This window comes from Artibeus jamaicensis, unplaced genomic scaffold, assembly GCF_021234435.1.
Source record: "Artibeus jamaicensis isolate MK-2021 breed Jamaican fruit bat unplaced genomic scaffold, CSHL_Jam_final contig_490, whole genome shotgun sequence".
In the NCBI taxonomy this organism is placed as follows: Eukaryota; Metazoa; Chordata; class Mammalia; order Chiroptera; family Phyllostomidae; genus Artibeus; species Artibeus jamaicensis.
In genome coordinates this window covers 2,211,901-2,228,987 of record NW_026521861.1, presented here as the reverse complement: position 1 = coordinate 2,228,987, position 17,087 = coordinate 2,211,901, and the positions used below count along the sequence as shown (strand labels likewise).

The window sequence follows — 17,087 nt, the reverse complement described above, 5'->3', positions numbered from 1 at the left end:
AGGATACGCCAGGCAGCACTGGAAACGCTGGGGCTGCAGGAGAAAACCAAACAAGTCCTTGCCCTCATGGAGCTTCCTTTTAGAGGCGCAATGTAGAGAGGCAGAGGCTGGCAGCGAGCCAGTGGGTGAATATATGATGCGATGTCCGTGATGAGTGACGGGTTTCTGCTTTCAGTGGGACAGTTAAGGAAGGCTTCTCTAACAAAGTGACTGCTGAGCGGAGACAAATAAAGACCCTTACGAGCCCTTTGAATACCTGGGGGAGAATCACAGGTGCAACAACTCTCTGGCTGGAGTGTTCTCTCCTGTGAGCGAGTGAAAAAGTGGTAGTTAATGAAGTTAGAGATGAAACTAGATCCTTTGGCACTTGGAAGCCACGTTGAGAATTTTGCGCTTTATTTTGGGGGAGGGGGTTGGGGCAGAGGGTTATGAGCAGGAGAAACAGTAATGATCAGACTTAAAAAAAAAATCATTCTGCGTGTTGTATGAAAAAGAGATTGTAGAGGAGCCGCTGTGGAAATAAGGAGACCAGTTAGGAGGTTTCCCAAGGAATATGGGCAAAGGAAGATGGCGTCATGGTCGTACTGGGAAGGAACAAGGGTGATAAGACAAATACCCTTGAATACACAGCTTTGTTCACAAACATAAGCATTAAATTGTAGTGTAGAATATAAAGTCTCAGAATGAGAAACTGAATCATTGGCCCTGGCTGGTGTAGCTCAGTGGATCGATCATGGACTGCAGACCAAAGTGTCACCGGTTAGATCCCCAGTCAGGGCACATGCCTGGGATGTGGGTCGGGTCCCCAGTAGTGGGCATGGGAGAGGCAACCACACATTGATGTTTCTCTCCTTTCCTTCCTGTCTCTCTAAAAATAAATAAATAAATAAAAATTTAAAAAAGAAACAATCATTGAACAATGACACCCTACACCCTAGTAGCAACCAGCATAGCCAGCTCCCAGATCTCTGGTCCAAATTCCATTCTCCACTAAAAGGAGCCCTTGGAAAATGGCTCCTTCCAAGGCTGTGGCAGGGAAGGTAGAAGATGAGCCTGCAACAGCTTCTGCCAGAAAATAAAGGACTACTCAAAAATGTCAAGAGAACAAAGCAGCCAGTTTGAAGGACTTCCACTAGCCAAATCTAGGACAATTCAAGCATCAAAGCATATAATCACACACACACAAAAGATTATAACCTGAATAAAATAAGGACACATAAGTCTATACCAATAGTATCTAAGTAAATAAATATGAAAGGAAAGCTCTTTCTTTCACTAGAAGGAATAACTAAGTTAGAAAATCACCACCCTGGCTGGTGTGGCTCAGTGGATTGATTTCCAGCCTGTGATGAAAGGGTCACCTGTTCTATTCCCAGTCAGGGCACATGTCTGGGTTGTGGGCCCGGTCCTAGGTAGGGGAATGCTCAAGAGGCAACCACACACTGATGTTTCTCTTTCTCCCTCCCTTCCCCCCTCTCTGAATTACAAAACCACCATTCCCAACCATCATAGTAATTGATTCAGATGAGAATCATTCATGGATACTGAAACTAATGGGTGAAAGCTTGATGGGAAATAGGACACTTACATAGTTTCAAAGTATGTTTCAACAATGTATTTACTAATTACAAAGTAAGTAGTAACCTGTTTAATAAATGTAACATAGTAGGGTAAATGGGTGAATGATAGATACTCTGACCCCATTGCAATACTCTCTGAATGAAATCTTTCTTACCATCTTTAACAACAGTGTCTTGAAATGTTTTTCTTTACCAGAGACACATGAACATCATGAGATTTCTGATACGTTAACCTGAAAAACACGACCTTGGTTCAGGAGTAATGTGTAATCATGGGGAAACACGGATACACCTAAATTGAGACACAACCCCACTGGTGTTTATTGTTCAAAAATGTCATAAGAGAAAAAAAAGGCAGCCAGGGAGACTGTTTCAGGTCAAAGGAGACTAAAGACACATGAAAACAATGCAATGCATGATCCTGTTTGGGATCTCCGACCAGAGCAAAAATTGTAGAAAGGGCGTTATTGGGACAAATGACAAGACTTGAAACCAGGACTATAGATTAGAGAAAGAAACAAGCAAAAGGCTGGTGACTGGTAAACCTGGTAGGAGGATAAGGGAGAGTTCTTTGCGCTATTCTGGCAACTTTTCTGCAAGTTTGAAATAATTTCTTCTTTTTAAAAAATTATTTTTATTTATATTTAGAGAGAGAGGAAGTGAAGGAGAGAAACATCAATGTGCGGTTGCCTCTTGTGCGCCCCCAAGTGGAGACTTGGCCTGCAACCCAGGCATGTGCCCTGACTGGGAATCAAACCAGCAACACTTTGGTTTGCAGCCCACGCTCGATCCACTGAGCTACGCCAGCCGGGGCTTGAAATAATTTCTAACTAAAAATAAAAATATAATAATAAGTAAATCGAATCTCTAGGTCTAAAGGATATATACATTTAAAATGTACTACCTATCACCCTGGCTGGTGTAGCTCAGTGGATTGAGTGCTGGCCTGTAAACCAAAGGGTTGCTGGTTCAATTCCCAGTCAGGGCACATGCCTGGGTGCAGGCCAGGCAACCACACAATGATGTTTCTCTCTCTCATTCTCCCTCCTTTCCCCTCTCTAAAAATAAATAAATAAAATCTTTAAAAAAACAATAATTGTAACAACCTTACACTTACTATATGCTGGTATTGTGCTAAAGCCCTGTTTAGAAACTATTAATTCAACATAATCTTCACAAAGTCTTGATGTGGATATAATTATTATTCCCATTTACAGCTGAGGAAAATGAGGCCTACGGCAATTAACAACTAACCCAAGGTCGCACACGGAGAATGCATCTGGGAAATCTGACTGTAGTCTTCACTTACAGGCTAACCTGCCTCTTCTTCATACATAAGACACACTCAGCAAAGTGTAAGGGACATTTATGAAACAGCTGCTGTACGCAGAACACTGGACTAGACGCTGAGGACGCTGAGGACTAGCTCATGAGTCAAGCTGTGATGGGGGGCATGTGGGGGCTTCCAGGAGACCACAGGCACCACCGGGGAGGAGAGAGAAAGTTCTTGAAAGAGGCATCTGACAAAGGCTTTGAAGGATGTACAGGATTCCAACAGATAGTGATGGGAAGGAGATGTCCCAAGAAGCACTGAGGAGGGACCAGTGTGAATAAAAGCAGCAGAAGCAGGAAGCAGGTTTCATCAGAAGATTAGGCTTCAAAGCTAAATGGAGCCCATAGTATGAAAAACTTTAACGTCTGGCCCATGTGGCTCAGTTGGTTAGAGTGTCATCCTATAACCAGAAGGTTGTGGGTTGATCCCGGGTCAGGGCACACACCTAGGCTGTGTGTTTGTCCCCTGGCCCAAATGCAGTCGCTTTCCATCCCTGGTCCCGACGCATATGGCAGGCAACCAATTGATGCTTCTCTCCTGCATCGATATTTCTCTGCCTTCCTCTCTCTCTCAAAAGCAATGAAAAATAAATGTGCTCTGGTGAGGATTAAAAAAGGTTTTTAAAAACTTTAATGGCAAGGTAATGAGTTTGGGGGGAACATTCAAGTCTGAGCAGATCAGCCCAAGTTGAAGAGGAGCACCTGGCTGGGACACCGTGGGCCTGAGCCAGCAGCTTCCCGGTGGCCTGAGTGTTGGTGGTGCCACAGCATAGCCGGGCACCGGAACTGAGTCCTTAGGGCATTTGCTAGAGCTCACGGCCTATGGAATTCAGTTCTCAGAGCCAGGCAGCCGAAGTTCTCTCAGCCCTGCTGCTGCCCTCCCATGCTCTCTTCTGTGAATTTTCGCCCATTCCCAGGGTGCGCCAGATAAGGAACATGGGATCTCAAGATCCCTCCTATCCCAGGGAGGGTCTAGCTTGGAGCTGAAAATAGGGCCCCATTGCTAGGGAATGGTTCTTTAAATCTGGAAAGGAACTGGTATAGGATGTGAGAGGGGGAACTAAGGGCTGTGGCAAGAATTCTGTGGGTACCGCTGAGTCAGTCCCATCATCTCGTACCCAGCCTTGCTCCTAGTGGGACCAGATGTGGAGCTGGAGAAGCAAGAGGTTGGGAGAACGTGGACACTGAGAAGGGCATCTGGCCAAAGACTAAGGGGCTTCCTGAGACACAGAGGATCCCCGAATTGTGGATCCCCAAGATAAGGGCCCAGGAATCCCAGCTCCCTGAAAAATCTCTTCATATGAAGTACTCAAAAGATAGGAAAGTGGTAGAGGATGATTTCCCCGAAACACACTTTCACTTTCTAAAGAGCTAAAGGGAGGGCTGGGTATCATTCCCACTCACAAAGCAGAGCTGCAGCCTGCCCCTGGAGAGGGCCAGCCAGCAGGCTCAGGAGCCACCCTACCCTCACCCTGCTTGAGTTGAGAGAAAGGGGGCGTCACTTACCCATGAACTTCCTCTCTGGCTCCTGGGGCTGGATCTGCAGCGATGCTCTCAGGGAGCTCCTTAAGTAGGGCCTCCACTCAGCCCCAGTCAGCTCCCGCCCCCGCGCCATCCTGGCTCTTCTGAGAAAGGAGGAAGGTGTGGGAGGGCCAGGCACATTGCCCAGAGAGCCCTTTCTGACCTCAAGCAAGAGTGGGGACATCCCTTCTGCCCCCCCCCCACTCCCCCAAGCCTCTCCTTCCTCACTTCTCTGAGTTCTTCCCAGTTTTTGAGACCTACCAGCTGGCTCCTTTCTCTGTCCTTAATGTTTGGGAAATCTGCCCTTTGTGCCTAATTTCTCAAGCAGGTAGGCTCCTAGCCTCTCCCATCAGCTAAGGGGACCCAAGCCCCCTAACACCAGCTGCAACACACATTTTGAGAAAATAGCGAGAAAGCATCACTCTACTTCCTTTCACCCTGCGTGGCTTCCAGCAGCACCCAAAGCACAGGTGGAGTCTCTTCCCATCCTGGGGAGGCAGAGACGGAGAGCTGAAGGTCTTAAGGTCCAGCCAGCTGTGGAATGCTGAGCAGGACAAGAGTTCCCTACCGTACAGTTTGTGAGTGTCCTGCGTCTGTGGCTGTTCCTTTCCTCAGCCCACCCTTCGTCCTCTGATCGCAGAACCTGGCCCCTGCCGCGCAGTCGGCGGTCTCCAGAGTTTGAGCCGGAAACCAAGGGGCTCCCCCTCGGAGGTCTTTCCCATGGTCCTTCCTCCAAAACTCAGGAAATTCTTTCCAATGATGCTATCTCGTCCCATCTATCCAACTGCCATCCAAGAAACAGACGATGGGGGAGGGAGAAAGGCACAGTGTCAAGGATGGCTGCAGGGGTCTTGGGCCAGCAGTAGGGACAGCTCTACTGAGGAAACCTGAAGGTCCCTGTACTGGGAGTGGTAGGGAGAGAAGAGTCTTTGGTCAGGACCGTGCGCTGGTGGGAGGCGGGTTGTGTGACAGGGAAGATGGGGGATTGGGGAAGGAGAGAAATGGTCAGTCTTTACGGGGCTGGCTGAAGCCAGGGGCTAAGCGAGCTACCCACCGCCCCCTTCCCCAGGGCTGTCTGGCAGGAGTTCGAAGAGGCTGTCACCACAGCCCTCGGTAACCCCGCCAGCCCCAGGCTGGGGGCAGCAGTGCCTTCTCGGGAGACGCAGCGCCAAATGTGCTCCCTCCGCCCTCCCTCCCTTGTCGGCCCCTCTTCTCTAGCAGCCAACGTCTTGCTCTTTTTGAGGTTAGGGGCCCTGGTGGGCGGTGGGAGCTGCAGTGAGGAACAAAGCCGGGAGAGGGAGCAGCGATCCCCTTTCTCTCCACATTCTGGCACTGCCTCAAGTCCTTAGGGGAGAGGAGCGGACGGGACTTTCTCCTTTGGACCGTGACTCCTGAAGGCAGGGACAGTCTCTGGGTCCTCGGCACCCTACGAGGGGACTGGCCCTGAAGAGGGCTCCTCACTGCTGATTGGGGATGGGCGAGCTCATCCTCGACGGGGACTCTTTCCCTCATGACCTGGTGTGGGCGTTTGTGGGAGCGGACGGCTGTGGCTTCCCCGCAGGGCAGCACCGGGAAGCTGAGGCGGCAGAACAGAGAGAGGAAGCTGGGGCCTGGCCGGGGGCCTGGGATTCCGATGTCCCGTCCTAGGAGAAGCCCTGCCAACAGGGGCTGCAGGCCGTCCGTCCTGAGTCTGGGCTCAGGCCGCCTTCTTCCCACCCCCACCCGGACTCCCCACGCCCAGGGTCCCAAGGCCCAGACCCTAACCCGCCCTGATCTGGAGGAGGCCTCCCCGTTTAGGGAGTACAAGGGGAAGAGATATGGGGGAGAAGTCAGCCCCCAACAGTTGATTGGGTGAGAGGGCTTGAACCTGCCCTGGACACGAAGGGGAAGAGGCGCCAGGCCTGGGGAAAGGGGCCACCGGATCCAACCCGGGAGCCGGGGACCTGTGGGAGAACCGGGGAGACAGGGAGGGCAGGAAAAAGCTATAAGGCCTGGAGGTGGAGACTTTGGGTCAAAGAAATAAGGCGGATGGGAAGACACCGGAGGGACAGGATCCAGACCGCACGGTGACACGGACACTGGGACTCCACCCCCGGGCGGGACCTCCACGTCCAACTCCTCCCTACCCGCAAGAGAATGGCTGCTGAAGGCGCCGGTCCAAGCCCGGTGACGACGAGAATGGCAGCAGAAGACACGCCCGTTTGTGGGCACCTGCCCTCCTCAAAAATGGCTGCCGCGGCGCTTCTGGAAGCAAACCGCTCTGGGCCCCGCCTTTGATCTCGTTGGTCGGTGGGGATGAGAGCTGCACCGCGTGGGACAGGTCGCCGGCGGCGCCCGACAGAGCAGGTGATTTCCCCTGCAGCCCCCGGCCCAGGCTAGGGGGGTCGCAGAGGGTGTTGATCCAGGGTGCCTTTCCTGGTGTTTCCCCACGGTCCTCCCCGGAACCCCTATTTCTGACTCTCGCCTTGGCCTTTATCAAGGCGCATTCCAGCTCGCTCAGGCCTCCCTGATCATTGCAAGGGCCGCAGCCGCATCCCGTGCCCTCAGGTCCACTATTTTGGACCCTTACGGGTATCCCGCTAGCTTGTTTGGGGAGCTCCTGCTTCAGGGGTCGGCTAGCATTGCGATCCCACTTCCTGCGCTGCACCCTCCATCCGTTTGTGCTCCGCTTGACTTTGGATGTCGGACCCCTTGTATCCGGCAGTGTCCTTGGCGCCTTTAAGACCTGACTTCGGAGTGAGGGGACAGTGATGTCCTCTGGAGGCAGCGTTTGGAACTTGGGCTCCAGGAGCCAGGCTTCATAGGGGCTAGGAGAAACAGTGAAGACCTCCATCCTAGACCCTCAGCGCCACAGGACTGCTTCCACACTCTGCCCCAGGACTCCTCCTCCCACATCGCCTTCTGTTCTCCCTCCACATTGCGCACCTCTGCACCCCAAGAAAACAGCATGTGCTTCTTCCCCCAGGCTCACTTCAGTTTGTCCAGAGAGTCTGTATGCAGCCCCTGGAAAGTCCAGGCCTGTGCTGGGCCCTGAGGATGCTCTCTGGCCTGCTGGGGGCAGTGAAAACGGGGTGGTCAGTGTTGGCTGCAGGGAGGAAATGAGTCCTGCAGAATGAACAGCAGAGGGAAAGATGAGTGGGGAGAATGGTGTGAGCAAAGAGCGTGAGGTGGGCAAGAGGGCTGGGAGGATTTACATCATGAGAGCTGGTGGAGTGGAGTGGTCAACAGCAAGGATTCTGGAGCTAGATCGCCTGGGTGAAAATCTGCCATTAACTCACTCAGTGACCTTGGGCAAGTTAATTAACCTCTCAGTTCCCCATTTCCTTTTGGGTAAAATGGGGTAATATGATAATATTGGTATCTATTTTAGGGTTATTGTGAGAATTAGGTATGCCAATACATGTAAAGTGCACAGAACAATCTCTGGCACATTGTGAGCAGTCAGTAAATGCTACCTGTTGTTCACAGCCACATCTCATTTTTGCCATTAACCAGTGAGTCTCAATTTGGACCTGCCAGGAAGAAATGGGGTTCTGTGGGCTATGTACAGACTTTGAAAAGTCTTATGGAAATTATGTTCTTACCCCAGAGAAGGCTGGCTGCCCAGGCTGCAGCTTCCCCAACTCGGGCTGTGGAGGAGAAATACTAGGAGAGGCCTCTGGACAGGAAAGAAATTAGGAAGGCTAGGGGGGGATAGAGAAGGGTTAAGCAAAGAAGTGGCAAGCCTTGAAGGCTGGGGAGAGTTTGGACACCTCAAGAACGGGAGGAAGAAGGATGCTCCCTCGGAAGACAAGCTGGAGCAAATGCTCAAGGGAGGAAGACATTTTATTTGGGTACAGTGGGGAGTTTCCCAAAAACAACCCCCTTGTCCTCAGACCTTGGTTAGAAACCTGGAGGCATCAGCCACATCCCTGACAGCTCCTGCCTTAGAAACTGGGTTTTCATGCAGCATCCTTGAGCCTTTGTCCCAGCAGAGGTTTCCAGGCAACTGACAGCAGCCATGATGCGAGATAACCCAGGGTGGATGTGGGTCTCTGAAGAGGGCTGACCATGTGGAGGGGTCTGGTCTGCCTCGTCTGAGCAGTGCTGCGCCTCCCCAGGGCCCAAGCTAAGGCCTGGAGCATCCCCCTGCTAGACTATTGCTTCTCAGCCATCTCTGAGTTGTCACAGCAACTCTGTGTTACACTCGGGACCAAGAAACTGATCATAGATGGTAGGTAGGCCTGTCTCAGCCCACTTAGAAGTCTTGATGTCCTTCTATCCCAAGAGTAGCCCTTAGAATATACACTCAGGCGACCTGGAATTAAATCATGGCTGCCACAGTTAGGCCAGGTTACTTTGTGCAAGTCATTCAACCCACTGAGCTTCAATTTCTTCACTGCAAAGCGGGCGGTAACTGTTTATTGAATGTCTACTTTAGATGAGACTGTGAGGGTACAGTGATGAATGAGCCAGGTGTGTAGGGCCCACCCTCATGAAACATCAAACATTGCCCAGATGGTTTGTTAATTATAGCTGTGGAAGGTGCTGCTAAGTGAGGAAAAGGCAGTCTGCAATGAGCGTGTCATGTGCAGGGGACCAAACGAGTTCCAGAGGGTCAGGGACAGCATGCCTCCAGGACAGGAATTGTAAACTGAGACCTGAAGGAATTAGGTCAAGGGGTGGAGGTGGAAGGTCGCCTAGGCAGAGGCCCTTGCCTCTTGAGAGCTTGAGTGTTGGCAAATTGAAAGAAGGCCAGAGTGGACAAGATAGTCCAGGGAGGGTGATTATGGTGAGGCTGGAGAGAGGTAGGCAGGGGTAAGGCCCTAAATCGAAGGCCACAAAAGGAATCTGGACTTACCTGAAGGGACTTGGTAAGTCACTGGCAGATTATTAGCAGGAAAACCTTTTTTTTTTTTTTTTTTTTTTGGTAAAAGTCACACAACTGTGATTTTTGTGGAGAATAAGCTGTTGGGGGAAAGATGGTAATGGGGGGGCGGGGAAAGGTGAGGATGGTCTTGCAGTGAAGAAGGAATGAAGCAGAGTGGGAGCAGAGATGCAGAGAGGTAGATGGGCTGAGAGCCAAACGGCCAGGGCCTGGTGACCGATTGGATGTGGGAAGGCGAGGAGTAAGGTGGTGTCCCAGATAATTCCCATGCTTGTGACAGGAACAGCTGGGTGTGTGGACATGCGTTTACTGAGGACAGCCTGGGAGGAGTAAAAGACTTGGGTGTGCTGCAGAAGAGGAGGCTGGACTAGAGGCCTGGACTTTTGGGAGCTGGTGACACGGAGTTGGTATGTGGAGATGGGGGCCCAGATGAGCCTTCCAGAGAGAGAGGGAGCAGAGTGAGGAGAGCAGAGGAGGAGATCTGAGGCTGAGATTTGCTGCCATATTTACCAGGCAGCAGAGAGGGGGACTCTGGGAAGGAATGACAGAAAAGAAACGAGAGTGTGACGCCTCAGAAATCAACACTGATGCTGCTTGAAAGGGCGACTGGTAGATGAAACCATAAGAAATTGCCTTTTTCTTTCTTTTTATTTCGTAAATCAGAAATGGGCCATAATGGCAAGCGCTTATGGTTTAAACTAATTAGAGCAAATCCTGAAAAAGTAACTCATGACCTTAGCCTGAGAAAAAAATTTTTTTAAGATTTTATTATTTTTTTAGAGGGGAAGGGAAGGAGAGATGCAGAGAGAAACACCAATGTATGGTTGCCTCACATGCATCCCCTGCTGGGAACTGGCCTGCAACCCAGACATGAGCCCTGACTGGGAATTGAACTGTGATCCCTTAGTTCGTAAGCCCACACTCAATCCACTCAGCTATACCAACCAGGGCAGCTTGGGAAATTTTGGTAGAGACACTGGGCAGAAGCCAGACAGGAGTTGGGGAGAAGTGGACAGAGTGGAGGAAGGAATAAGGGAATAGAATGGTCAGGACTTGGTGATTGATTGAGTGCAGCAGGTGGGGTTGAGAGAGTGAAATCAAGGGTAATCCCCAAGTTTTGGGCTTGGCAACTGAGTGAGTGAGTGGTTTTGTCAGCTGGTGAAACAGAAGGTGCACATTCGGAGAGGGAATGTCCTCGGACTGGGAGGGCAGAGAGTGTGGACTAGGTAGAATTTAAGATGCCTCTGAGTCTTGCGGATGGGATGGAGAGCGGATATTTGGACCTGTGGGTCTGCAGCCATTCATCACCATCTACATGTTCCTGACTCCCAAATACAGACGTGGAGTCAAGCACAGGTAGGCAGGGATGACATAAGTCAGTGAGTATTTACTGAGCACCTACTACATGCAGGCATTTCTGTAGGCACTAGGGTTATCCCAATGAATAAGACAAAGTCCTCCCCACCCCCTTCTTGGAGCTTACTTTCTATGGCGGAGGACAGACAATGGGCAATTCAACATAAAATAACATTAAGCCGTAGTAAATGCTACATAGAAAATAAAGCAGGGTAGCGGATTAGGGAGTGTGAGGAATACCTATTTTGGTAAGTTGGTAAGGGGGAGATCTCTCTGAGGAGACAATATTTGAGCAGAGCCCTGGAGGAGGTGAGGGGACAAACCATGTGGATATCTGGAGGAGACAGGAAGAAGCTGGGCAAGGCTGAGGAGCAGCAAGGAGGCTGGTGGGCTGGGACTGGAGTGAGTGAGGAGGGAGTGGGGAGGTTGGAGAGGTAGGCAAAGGCCAGATGTTGTACGGCTCCATTGGCCTTGGGACTCCATTGGCCTTGGGACGGAAGATGGAAAGTTCTTTGTAGTTAGTCCCAAGCTGCTAGAAGAGCAAGGACTGGTGAGGAAGAGAATTGGTGGAAGACTGCTCCTTCTATGCAGGCCCTGGAGCCAGAAAAGTCCCTTTGTGCCAGAAGGTGGGTGGCCCATTCTGTGTGGGGCAAGGGTTGGTCTTGGTCCTGAGGCCTGCTCCTTGGAGAGGGACTGGACAATGGGCCCCTTGTGGTTAGACTTGGGGGCCAAGTGGCCTTCTCAGTGATAGGATTCCTGAGCCAGGAGGCATGTGACCCCAAGACCTCGGTTTCTTGCCAGAGGCTCTGGGCATGCTGCTGGGGAGTGGGGTGGGGGGTGGGGAGGTGGGGAGGGGTCGGGGGAGTGGCAAGGGGAATGAACCACCACACTGGAGGCCTTCTCCTGATACAGCCTCAGGCTGGAGGCGGTGGAGACGTGGGCGTGGGCGGGGAGGGGGCTGTGGCTTCGATTAGGAGAGCAGGGGAGGGCTGGAGAGCTGGAAGAGACAGGCAACATCAACAAACGGTTTTCACAGGAGGGCGGGAGGGAGGAGCTGGCTGCCCCTGGGCCTAGTGGGTAGGGGTAGGCAAGAGAGGGCCCGATAAGCCTACATCTTGTGTCTCTGCAGGAGAGAGAACATGGAGCTGGAGAGGATTGTCAGCGCTGCCCTCCTTGCCTTTGTCCAGACACACCTCCCAGAGGCTGACCTCAGGTAGAAGCCGCTCTCCTAGAAAGGGCGTGCTGGGGCCAGAGTCAGAACTGCCTGGCAGTACTCTGGGCCGTGGCCAGTGGGAAGACTGGATGAGAATGCTCAGCTCTATTTCTGAGGTGGGGGAGGGCTGACTATGATTTGCTGGTATGGCCTTATTTCTTATCCTGTCGCTGTCGTGGTTGTTGGACAGATGGAAAACCAAAGCCCTAAGGGAGGATGGGATATTCTCTAGCCTCAGTGCTTGAGGTCTGACTCATAGATCCCAGGAAACCAGGGGATGGAGCCTTAGGCGACGTGGGAGTGCTGGAGGCTTCCACCGTTTTACCCATGGCTTGTCCTGTTCCCTTCCTGCAGTGGCTTGGATGAGGTCATCTTCTCCTATGTGCTTGGGGTCCTGGAGGACTTGGGCCCCTCGGGCCCGTCAGAGGAGAACTTCGATATGGAGGCCTTCATTGAGATGATGGAAGCCTATGTGCCTGGTTTCACCCACATCCCAAGGTGGGGCCTGCTCGGGGCCAAGCGGACAGGGGCTAGTGGATTGTGGAGGGTGGGCAGAGTAGTCCTCTTACCACCCTCCTTGTCTTTTCAGGGGTACAATAGGGGACATGATGCAGAAGCTCTCAGAGCAGTTGAGTGGTGCGAGGAACAAAGGTGAGTCTGGAAATGGAGCACTTGGATGACTCATAACCCCTAACCCCAAAGCTCGGGCAAACCTGGTGCTCTCTCTGCCTCTATTAGAGAACCTGCAACCACTGGCTTCTGAGGTCCACAGCCAGGTGCCTGCCTCCCCAAAGCCCCTTCAGGAGCCTGAAAAGCTCAAAGAAGAGACGAGGGCTTCTCCTGCTGCTGGGGACACCCAAGATGAGGTTGGTAGAGGAGGGTACCAATGAGGGAGGTGGGGGGTAGGAAAGGAGGAAGTACTGACTTTTGTCAACATTTATGCTCACAGGCAGCCAGTGCTGAAGAGGAGCTGCTGCCAGGGGTGGATGTACTCCTGGAGGTGTTCCCTACCTGTTCAGTGGAGCAGGCCCAGTGGGTGCTTGCCAAAGCTCGGGGGGACTTGGAAGAAGCTGTGCAGATGCTGGTAGAGGAGAAGGAGGAGGGGCCTCCAGCCTGGGATGGCCCCAACCAGGTATCCTCTGATAACCCCCTAACCCATGCAGCCCCAGCTTACATGCCCCCTCAGTGTTAAACCCCTACCTCTGGCCCATTGCCATATGCTTCTCTTACTGGTGTCCTAGAGTTCAGACCAGGCTTCCCCTCTGCAGGACCTGCCCAGGCGCCTCAGAGGCCCCCAAAAGGATGAGCTGAAGTCCTTCATCCTACAGAAGTGAGTCTGGGCTGGGCTGGGCTCTTAAAGGGTTTTCCTAGGGTGGCAGGAGCTTCACCTGACCAGTTTTTGGCAGGTACATGATGGTGGATAGTGCAGAGGATCAGAAGATTCACCGGCCCATGGCTCCCAAGGAGGTGAGAGAGTTGGGGCTGCTAGGGGTGTGGAGTGGGTGGGACTGTCTCCTGGCTTCTAATACTCACTGATTGCCTGACAGGCCCCCAAGAAGCTGATCCGATACATCGACAACCAGGTAGTGAGCACCAAGGGGGAGAGATTCAAAGATGTGCGGAACCCTGAGGCCAAGGAGATGAAGTCCACATACATCAATCTCAAGCCGGCCAGAAAATATCGCTTCCACTGAGGCATTGGCCAGACACTGCTAGAGCCTTCCAGGCTCAGATCCCAGAGGGATGCAGGAACCCTACACACTCCCACAGGGCCATTTAACTCCCCACCCCTTCTCTACCCCTTCTTTCACCTCCTTGCCCTACCATGTTAACCTCCTCTTGGAGCTGCCTATGAGCACAGTAAAGGTGGCCCCAAGAAGATGAGTGCATTCTGGTCATTTCTGCCTCAGAGCTGGGGTGCTGGAGGACTGTGTCCGTCTGACCTTCCCTCCCAACCTCATATTCCCTGTCTCCAACAGGGCAGCGCCAGGTAGGAGGGGGTAAAAAGCTCTTTATTTGAAGCTCCAGGGTGGGGTAGGGCAATGGCCTCTCACCAGAGGCCCCCACAGTCCAGTTTTCCTACAGTTCATAGTCAGGCCCTGACACACAGTCCAGCTGTGCCCCAGGAGGGAACGGGTCAGACCTGCAGGTTGACAAAGGGTGCAAAGCCTGCCATGTCCTGCAGTAGCACCAGGGCCTGATGCAGCCGGGGTTCCACGTCGATGTCCACACCCCGCTTCCTCAAGCGGCTCAGGCTGGGCTCAGCCACACGGTGGCAGTGCCGCACCCGCAGTGAGCGCAGGGCAGGGCAGTATTCAGCCAATGTCCTGGGGGAGGAGTTGCATGAGGCTAAGGGCACGAAATCGCTACACCCACCACGGTAAGAGAAGACAGCAAGGCCCCTATGTATCCCTGTATCTTGAGGTATAGTTTTTCTTCCATACACGAGAGAGAGGGCCTGGATTGGGGTCATGCACTTAACGCCTCCAGTGAACTGGAGACTTCCTGTCCCTTACAGGGGTTACTGCTCTTCAGCTCCCCTGAAGAAAAAGCCAGTCATTTGACTTTGAGAGTGAAAACCACCAATGTGTAAATATTGGTTCAAAAGTTTTTAAACTGTGGTCTTTCTGGTCTAGGCAATCCTGGGGACCTTTCCTGTTCAGAATGGGGGTGCTGTGGTCGAGGAAGACCCAAAATCCCAGTTCCACCTTTTGACTACTGCCCACCCCTTCCCCCAGTGACTAAAGCATTGCCCCCCTCCCATCCCACCGATCCCAAGCCCAGGCACCTGACGCCATCGCTTCCGACGCGGAGGCAGCCGGTTAGGTCGAGGTGCTCAAGTTCCGGGCAGTTCCGAGCCAACTCCTGGATGGCGGTGTCTCCTACATTGGCGTTGATCGCCAGCGAGAGGCTGCGAAGCCCCGAGCCGCACCTCTGTGCCAGGTATACGATAGCCTCATCCTTGAGCTGACGGCAGGCGGTGAGGTCCAGCTCTTCAAGGGCCGGACAGCGGTCGACGAGACCGCGCAGGGCCAGCCCGTCTACCCAGTCACAGTGCGCAAGAGACAGGCGCTGCAGGCGAGGGCAGCCCTCTGCCAGCGCCCCCAGAGTGCGGCGGCTCAGTTGCCCGCAGCCGGCCAGCGCCACACTCCGCAGCTGCGGATTCCGGGCCAGCACCGGTACCAGATCTTGATCGGACAGCCATTCGTGACACGGTGCCAGCGCCAGCTCCTGCAGCCTCTCGGCGTCCCGCAGCAGCCAGACCAATGCGGTCCGCGGGATATTCGGACCCACCTGCGGGCGGGGAGGCAGCTGGACTTTCAGCTGGTGCTGGGAACCGCTGGGCGCTGCCTATCCGCCACTAATGAGTTCTTTCCTGGCAGCAGCCAGCACTCGGGGGCTTGCCACCTGCCCTCCCAGGAAAGACCCCACGCTCCCTCTGAATTGATACCCGGTATTCGCACTTTGCGAGTACTTCCAGCTGGGTGGATCGCTTCCTGGGCATTCTTGGAAGGCCAAGGGGGTCCAGAGGGTACAGATAGGGACTGGGTTTGGGCTGGAGGCGGGGCGGGGGCAGAACCCAGACGGGGGCGGGGCTCCAGCCCCGGGCTCACCTCAGCAACGTCGAAGCGGCGCAACCCCGCCAGGTGCAGCTGCACTAGGGCCCGAAAAGCCCGGCTGACGCGCTGCAGCTGGAGCAGCTGGCACAGCGGAACCCGGCTCAGAATGTGTGGGAGCAGCACGTCTTCCCAGGGCAGGTCGAGGAGCCTGTGGGTGAAGGGGCGTTGCCGACGGCGTCCCTGGGCCGATGTTACCCACGAGTCCGCCTTTGTTATGGTCCTGCGCTCTGGCTTCTAAGAGCTGCCCCCAGGCCTGGTCCCGTTTAAACTCCCCTCCCCCAGGTCCTTCTTCACTCTCTCGGCCCCTCCGGTGCTAGGTACCTGACGGCTCCGGGCTCTTGCTCCCCTCCGGACGGCTCCATCGGTGGCTCCTTCGGCTGTCTACTGCGCGTGCGCAATAAGGTCCTCTTGCTTTAACTTAGGAACAGCTGCTACGAGCCCGCCTCCTTGGACTGTAGTGACAGACTGATTCAATCGAATGCCGTCTCACTGAGGATCCTATCTGAAAGCGTTCCGGATAGATCGGCAAACTGAGGGCGGAACAGACCGGTGGTGCAGCATTAGATGCACCTTCTCCGCTACAGGGCTGGAGACCCGAGTCTAGAGAAGGCGATGATGCAGCAAAGACTAGCTTCGTTTTTCGTTTTGGGCCAGTGAATGGCTCTAAGTGAAGTGGCGATGGGAGGAGCAGGAAAAGCCAAGCGCAGAAGGGCGGAGCCAGAACTTAAAAGGTTCTGGGCCTGCCCGCTGCCTTATGGTCATTTTTAGCGACTTTGGAAAAATGAGAAGAAAACTATTTCTTACTGGCTGGCACGTAGTAGGTGCTCGATAATTTTTGACTGACTTGAATGAACGAAGCTAGAATTTTAGTTCCTTCATCAAGTGAACTTGCCTACAACCTTCCGTTCCTGGTTTATTGTAAAGTATAGAGTTATCCAGCCCCTTCCACTCCGACGATTTGGAACGGGTTTGCACGTTGGGAGGAGAGATATAGGGAGCGCTAAGCAGGACTATATCTCCAGCTGGATCCCTTTCCTTCCCCAGGAGGTCCAGAGTTCTGAAAATAATACTTGCTCAGCTCAGCCCGTCAGGAGTACTGCTTCTTTGTTGGCCTTGGGGGTTAGCTGTAGGGTCTGGGTCTGAGCCGCCCTGGCGCAGTGACGCCCCTGAGCTCTCGGCTCAGACTCTGGGCTGCCCTCTCACCGCGTCCCCAGGTTCTAGTTCCAAGATCCGTTCCCCGTAACTCTTGAATCTATCTCCCATTGGTGGTGAAGGTGTGAAGGACGCCGAGAGCTACTATTGTCGCTGAAAGCTGCCCCCAACGGGGTTGCACTCTCGGTGCAGCCGCTTCACCTGTCCTTTTATAAAGAAAACTGCTTCCCATTCATTATCTCACCAGGCTTCGGTCACCTCTGGGCAGGTGGGCAGGTCTGTGCTGTCACTCCACTTTAAAGATGAAACCAAAACCCTGGGGAGGAAGCGCCTTGTCCAGGGTCAAGAGAGATAAAAAAAACTAAAGCATCCTGGTTCTCCCAGAATTCTTTCCATACTCTCTCATCCCCCAATGCAGCAAGAAGATAGAAGCAGGCAGCAGGGAA

At 53.3% G+C, this 17,087-nt stretch overlaps 2 protein-coding genes and 1 long non-coding RNA gene across 6 annotated transcripts; 1 reads left to right on the top strand and 2 right to left on the bottom strand.

Annotated features, from left to right (window-relative positions):
• Window positions 1-358: 358 nt before the first annotated feature.
• LOC119059692 (uncharacterized) lies at window positions 359-4,201 on the bottom strand. The gene is made up of 3 exons (XR_008392251.1): window positions 3,359-4,201; window positions 1,736-1,813; window positions 359-868 (listed from the first exon to the last, which is right to left on the bottom strand). It is a non-coding gene; the product is annotated as an uncharacterized LOC119059692 (long non-coding RNA).
• Window positions 4,202-6,664: 2,463 nt separating this feature from the next.
• CUEDC2 (CUE domain containing 2) lies at window positions 6,665-13,753 on the top strand. Of its 4 annotated transcripts, XM_037159482.2 has the most exons (10): window positions 6,665-6,779; window positions 9,581-9,707; window positions 11,786-11,869; window positions 12,224-12,367; window positions 12,459-12,520; window positions 12,608-12,735; window positions 12,819-13,001; window positions 13,111-13,199; window positions 13,276-13,336; window positions 13,417-13,753. In XM_037159482.2, the coding sequence occupies exons 3-10, from the start codon at window positions 11,796-11,798 to the stop codon at window positions 13,561-13,563; spliced, it is 888 nt and encodes a 295-aa protein (XP_037015377.1). In that variant the 5' UTR covers window positions 6,665-6,779; window positions 9,581-9,707; window positions 11,786-11,795; the 3' UTR covers window positions 13,564-13,753. The 4 variants fall into 4 exon arrangements, with proteins under 4 accessions (XP_037015377.1, XP_037015376.1, XP_037015374.1 ...); XM_037159481.2 differs by lacking the exon at window positions 9,581-9,707 and having other exon boundaries at window positions 6,666-6,779; XM_037159479.2 differs by lacking the exons at window positions 6,665-6,779; window positions 9,581-9,707 and adding an exon at window positions 11,095-11,282.
• A 107-nt stretch (window positions 13,754-13,860) lies between these two features.
• FBXL15 (F-box and leucine rich repeat protein 15) lies at window positions 13,861-16,128 on the bottom strand. The gene is made up of 4 exons (XM_037159483.2): window positions 15,811-16,128; window positions 15,484-15,637; window positions 14,658-15,163; window positions 13,861-14,196 (listed from the first exon to the last, which is right to left on the bottom strand). The coding sequence occupies exons 1-4, from the start codon at window positions 15,849-15,851 to the stop codon at window positions 14,007-14,009; spliced, it is 891 nt and encodes a 296-aa protein (XP_037015378.2). The 5' UTR covers window positions 15,852-16,128; the 3' UTR covers window positions 13,861-14,006.
• Between the last annotated feature and the right edge of the window lie 959 nt (window positions 16,129-17,087).

Bases quoted from the DNA above. Each gene is read 5' to 3' on its own strand.
- CUEDC2 (XM_037159479.2), top strand. From the start codon at position 11,242: ATGCAGGCCCTGGAGCCAGAAAAGTCCCTTTGTGCCAGAAG. The intron at 12,368-12,458 runs GTGGGGCCTGCT...TTGTCTTTTCAG, and splicing joins GGTTTCACCCACATCCCAAG to GGGTACAATAGGGGACATGA. The intron at 12,736-12,818 runs GTTGGTAGAGGA...TTATGCTCACAG, and splicing joins CTGGGGACACCCAAGATGAG to GCAGCCAGTGCTGAAGAGGA.
- FBXL15 (XM_037159483.2), bottom strand. From the start codon at position 15,851: ATGGAGCCGTCCGGAGGGGAGCAAGAGCCCGGAGCCGTCAG. The intron at 15,638-15,810 runs GTACCTAGCACC...CTTCACCCACAG, and splicing joins CAAGAGCCCGGAGCCGTCAG to GCTCCTCGACCTGCCCTGGG. The intron at 14,197-14,657 runs GTGCCTGGGCTT...CTCCTCCCCCAG, and splicing joins GTCGGAAGCGATGGCGTCAG to GACATTGGCTGAATACTGCC.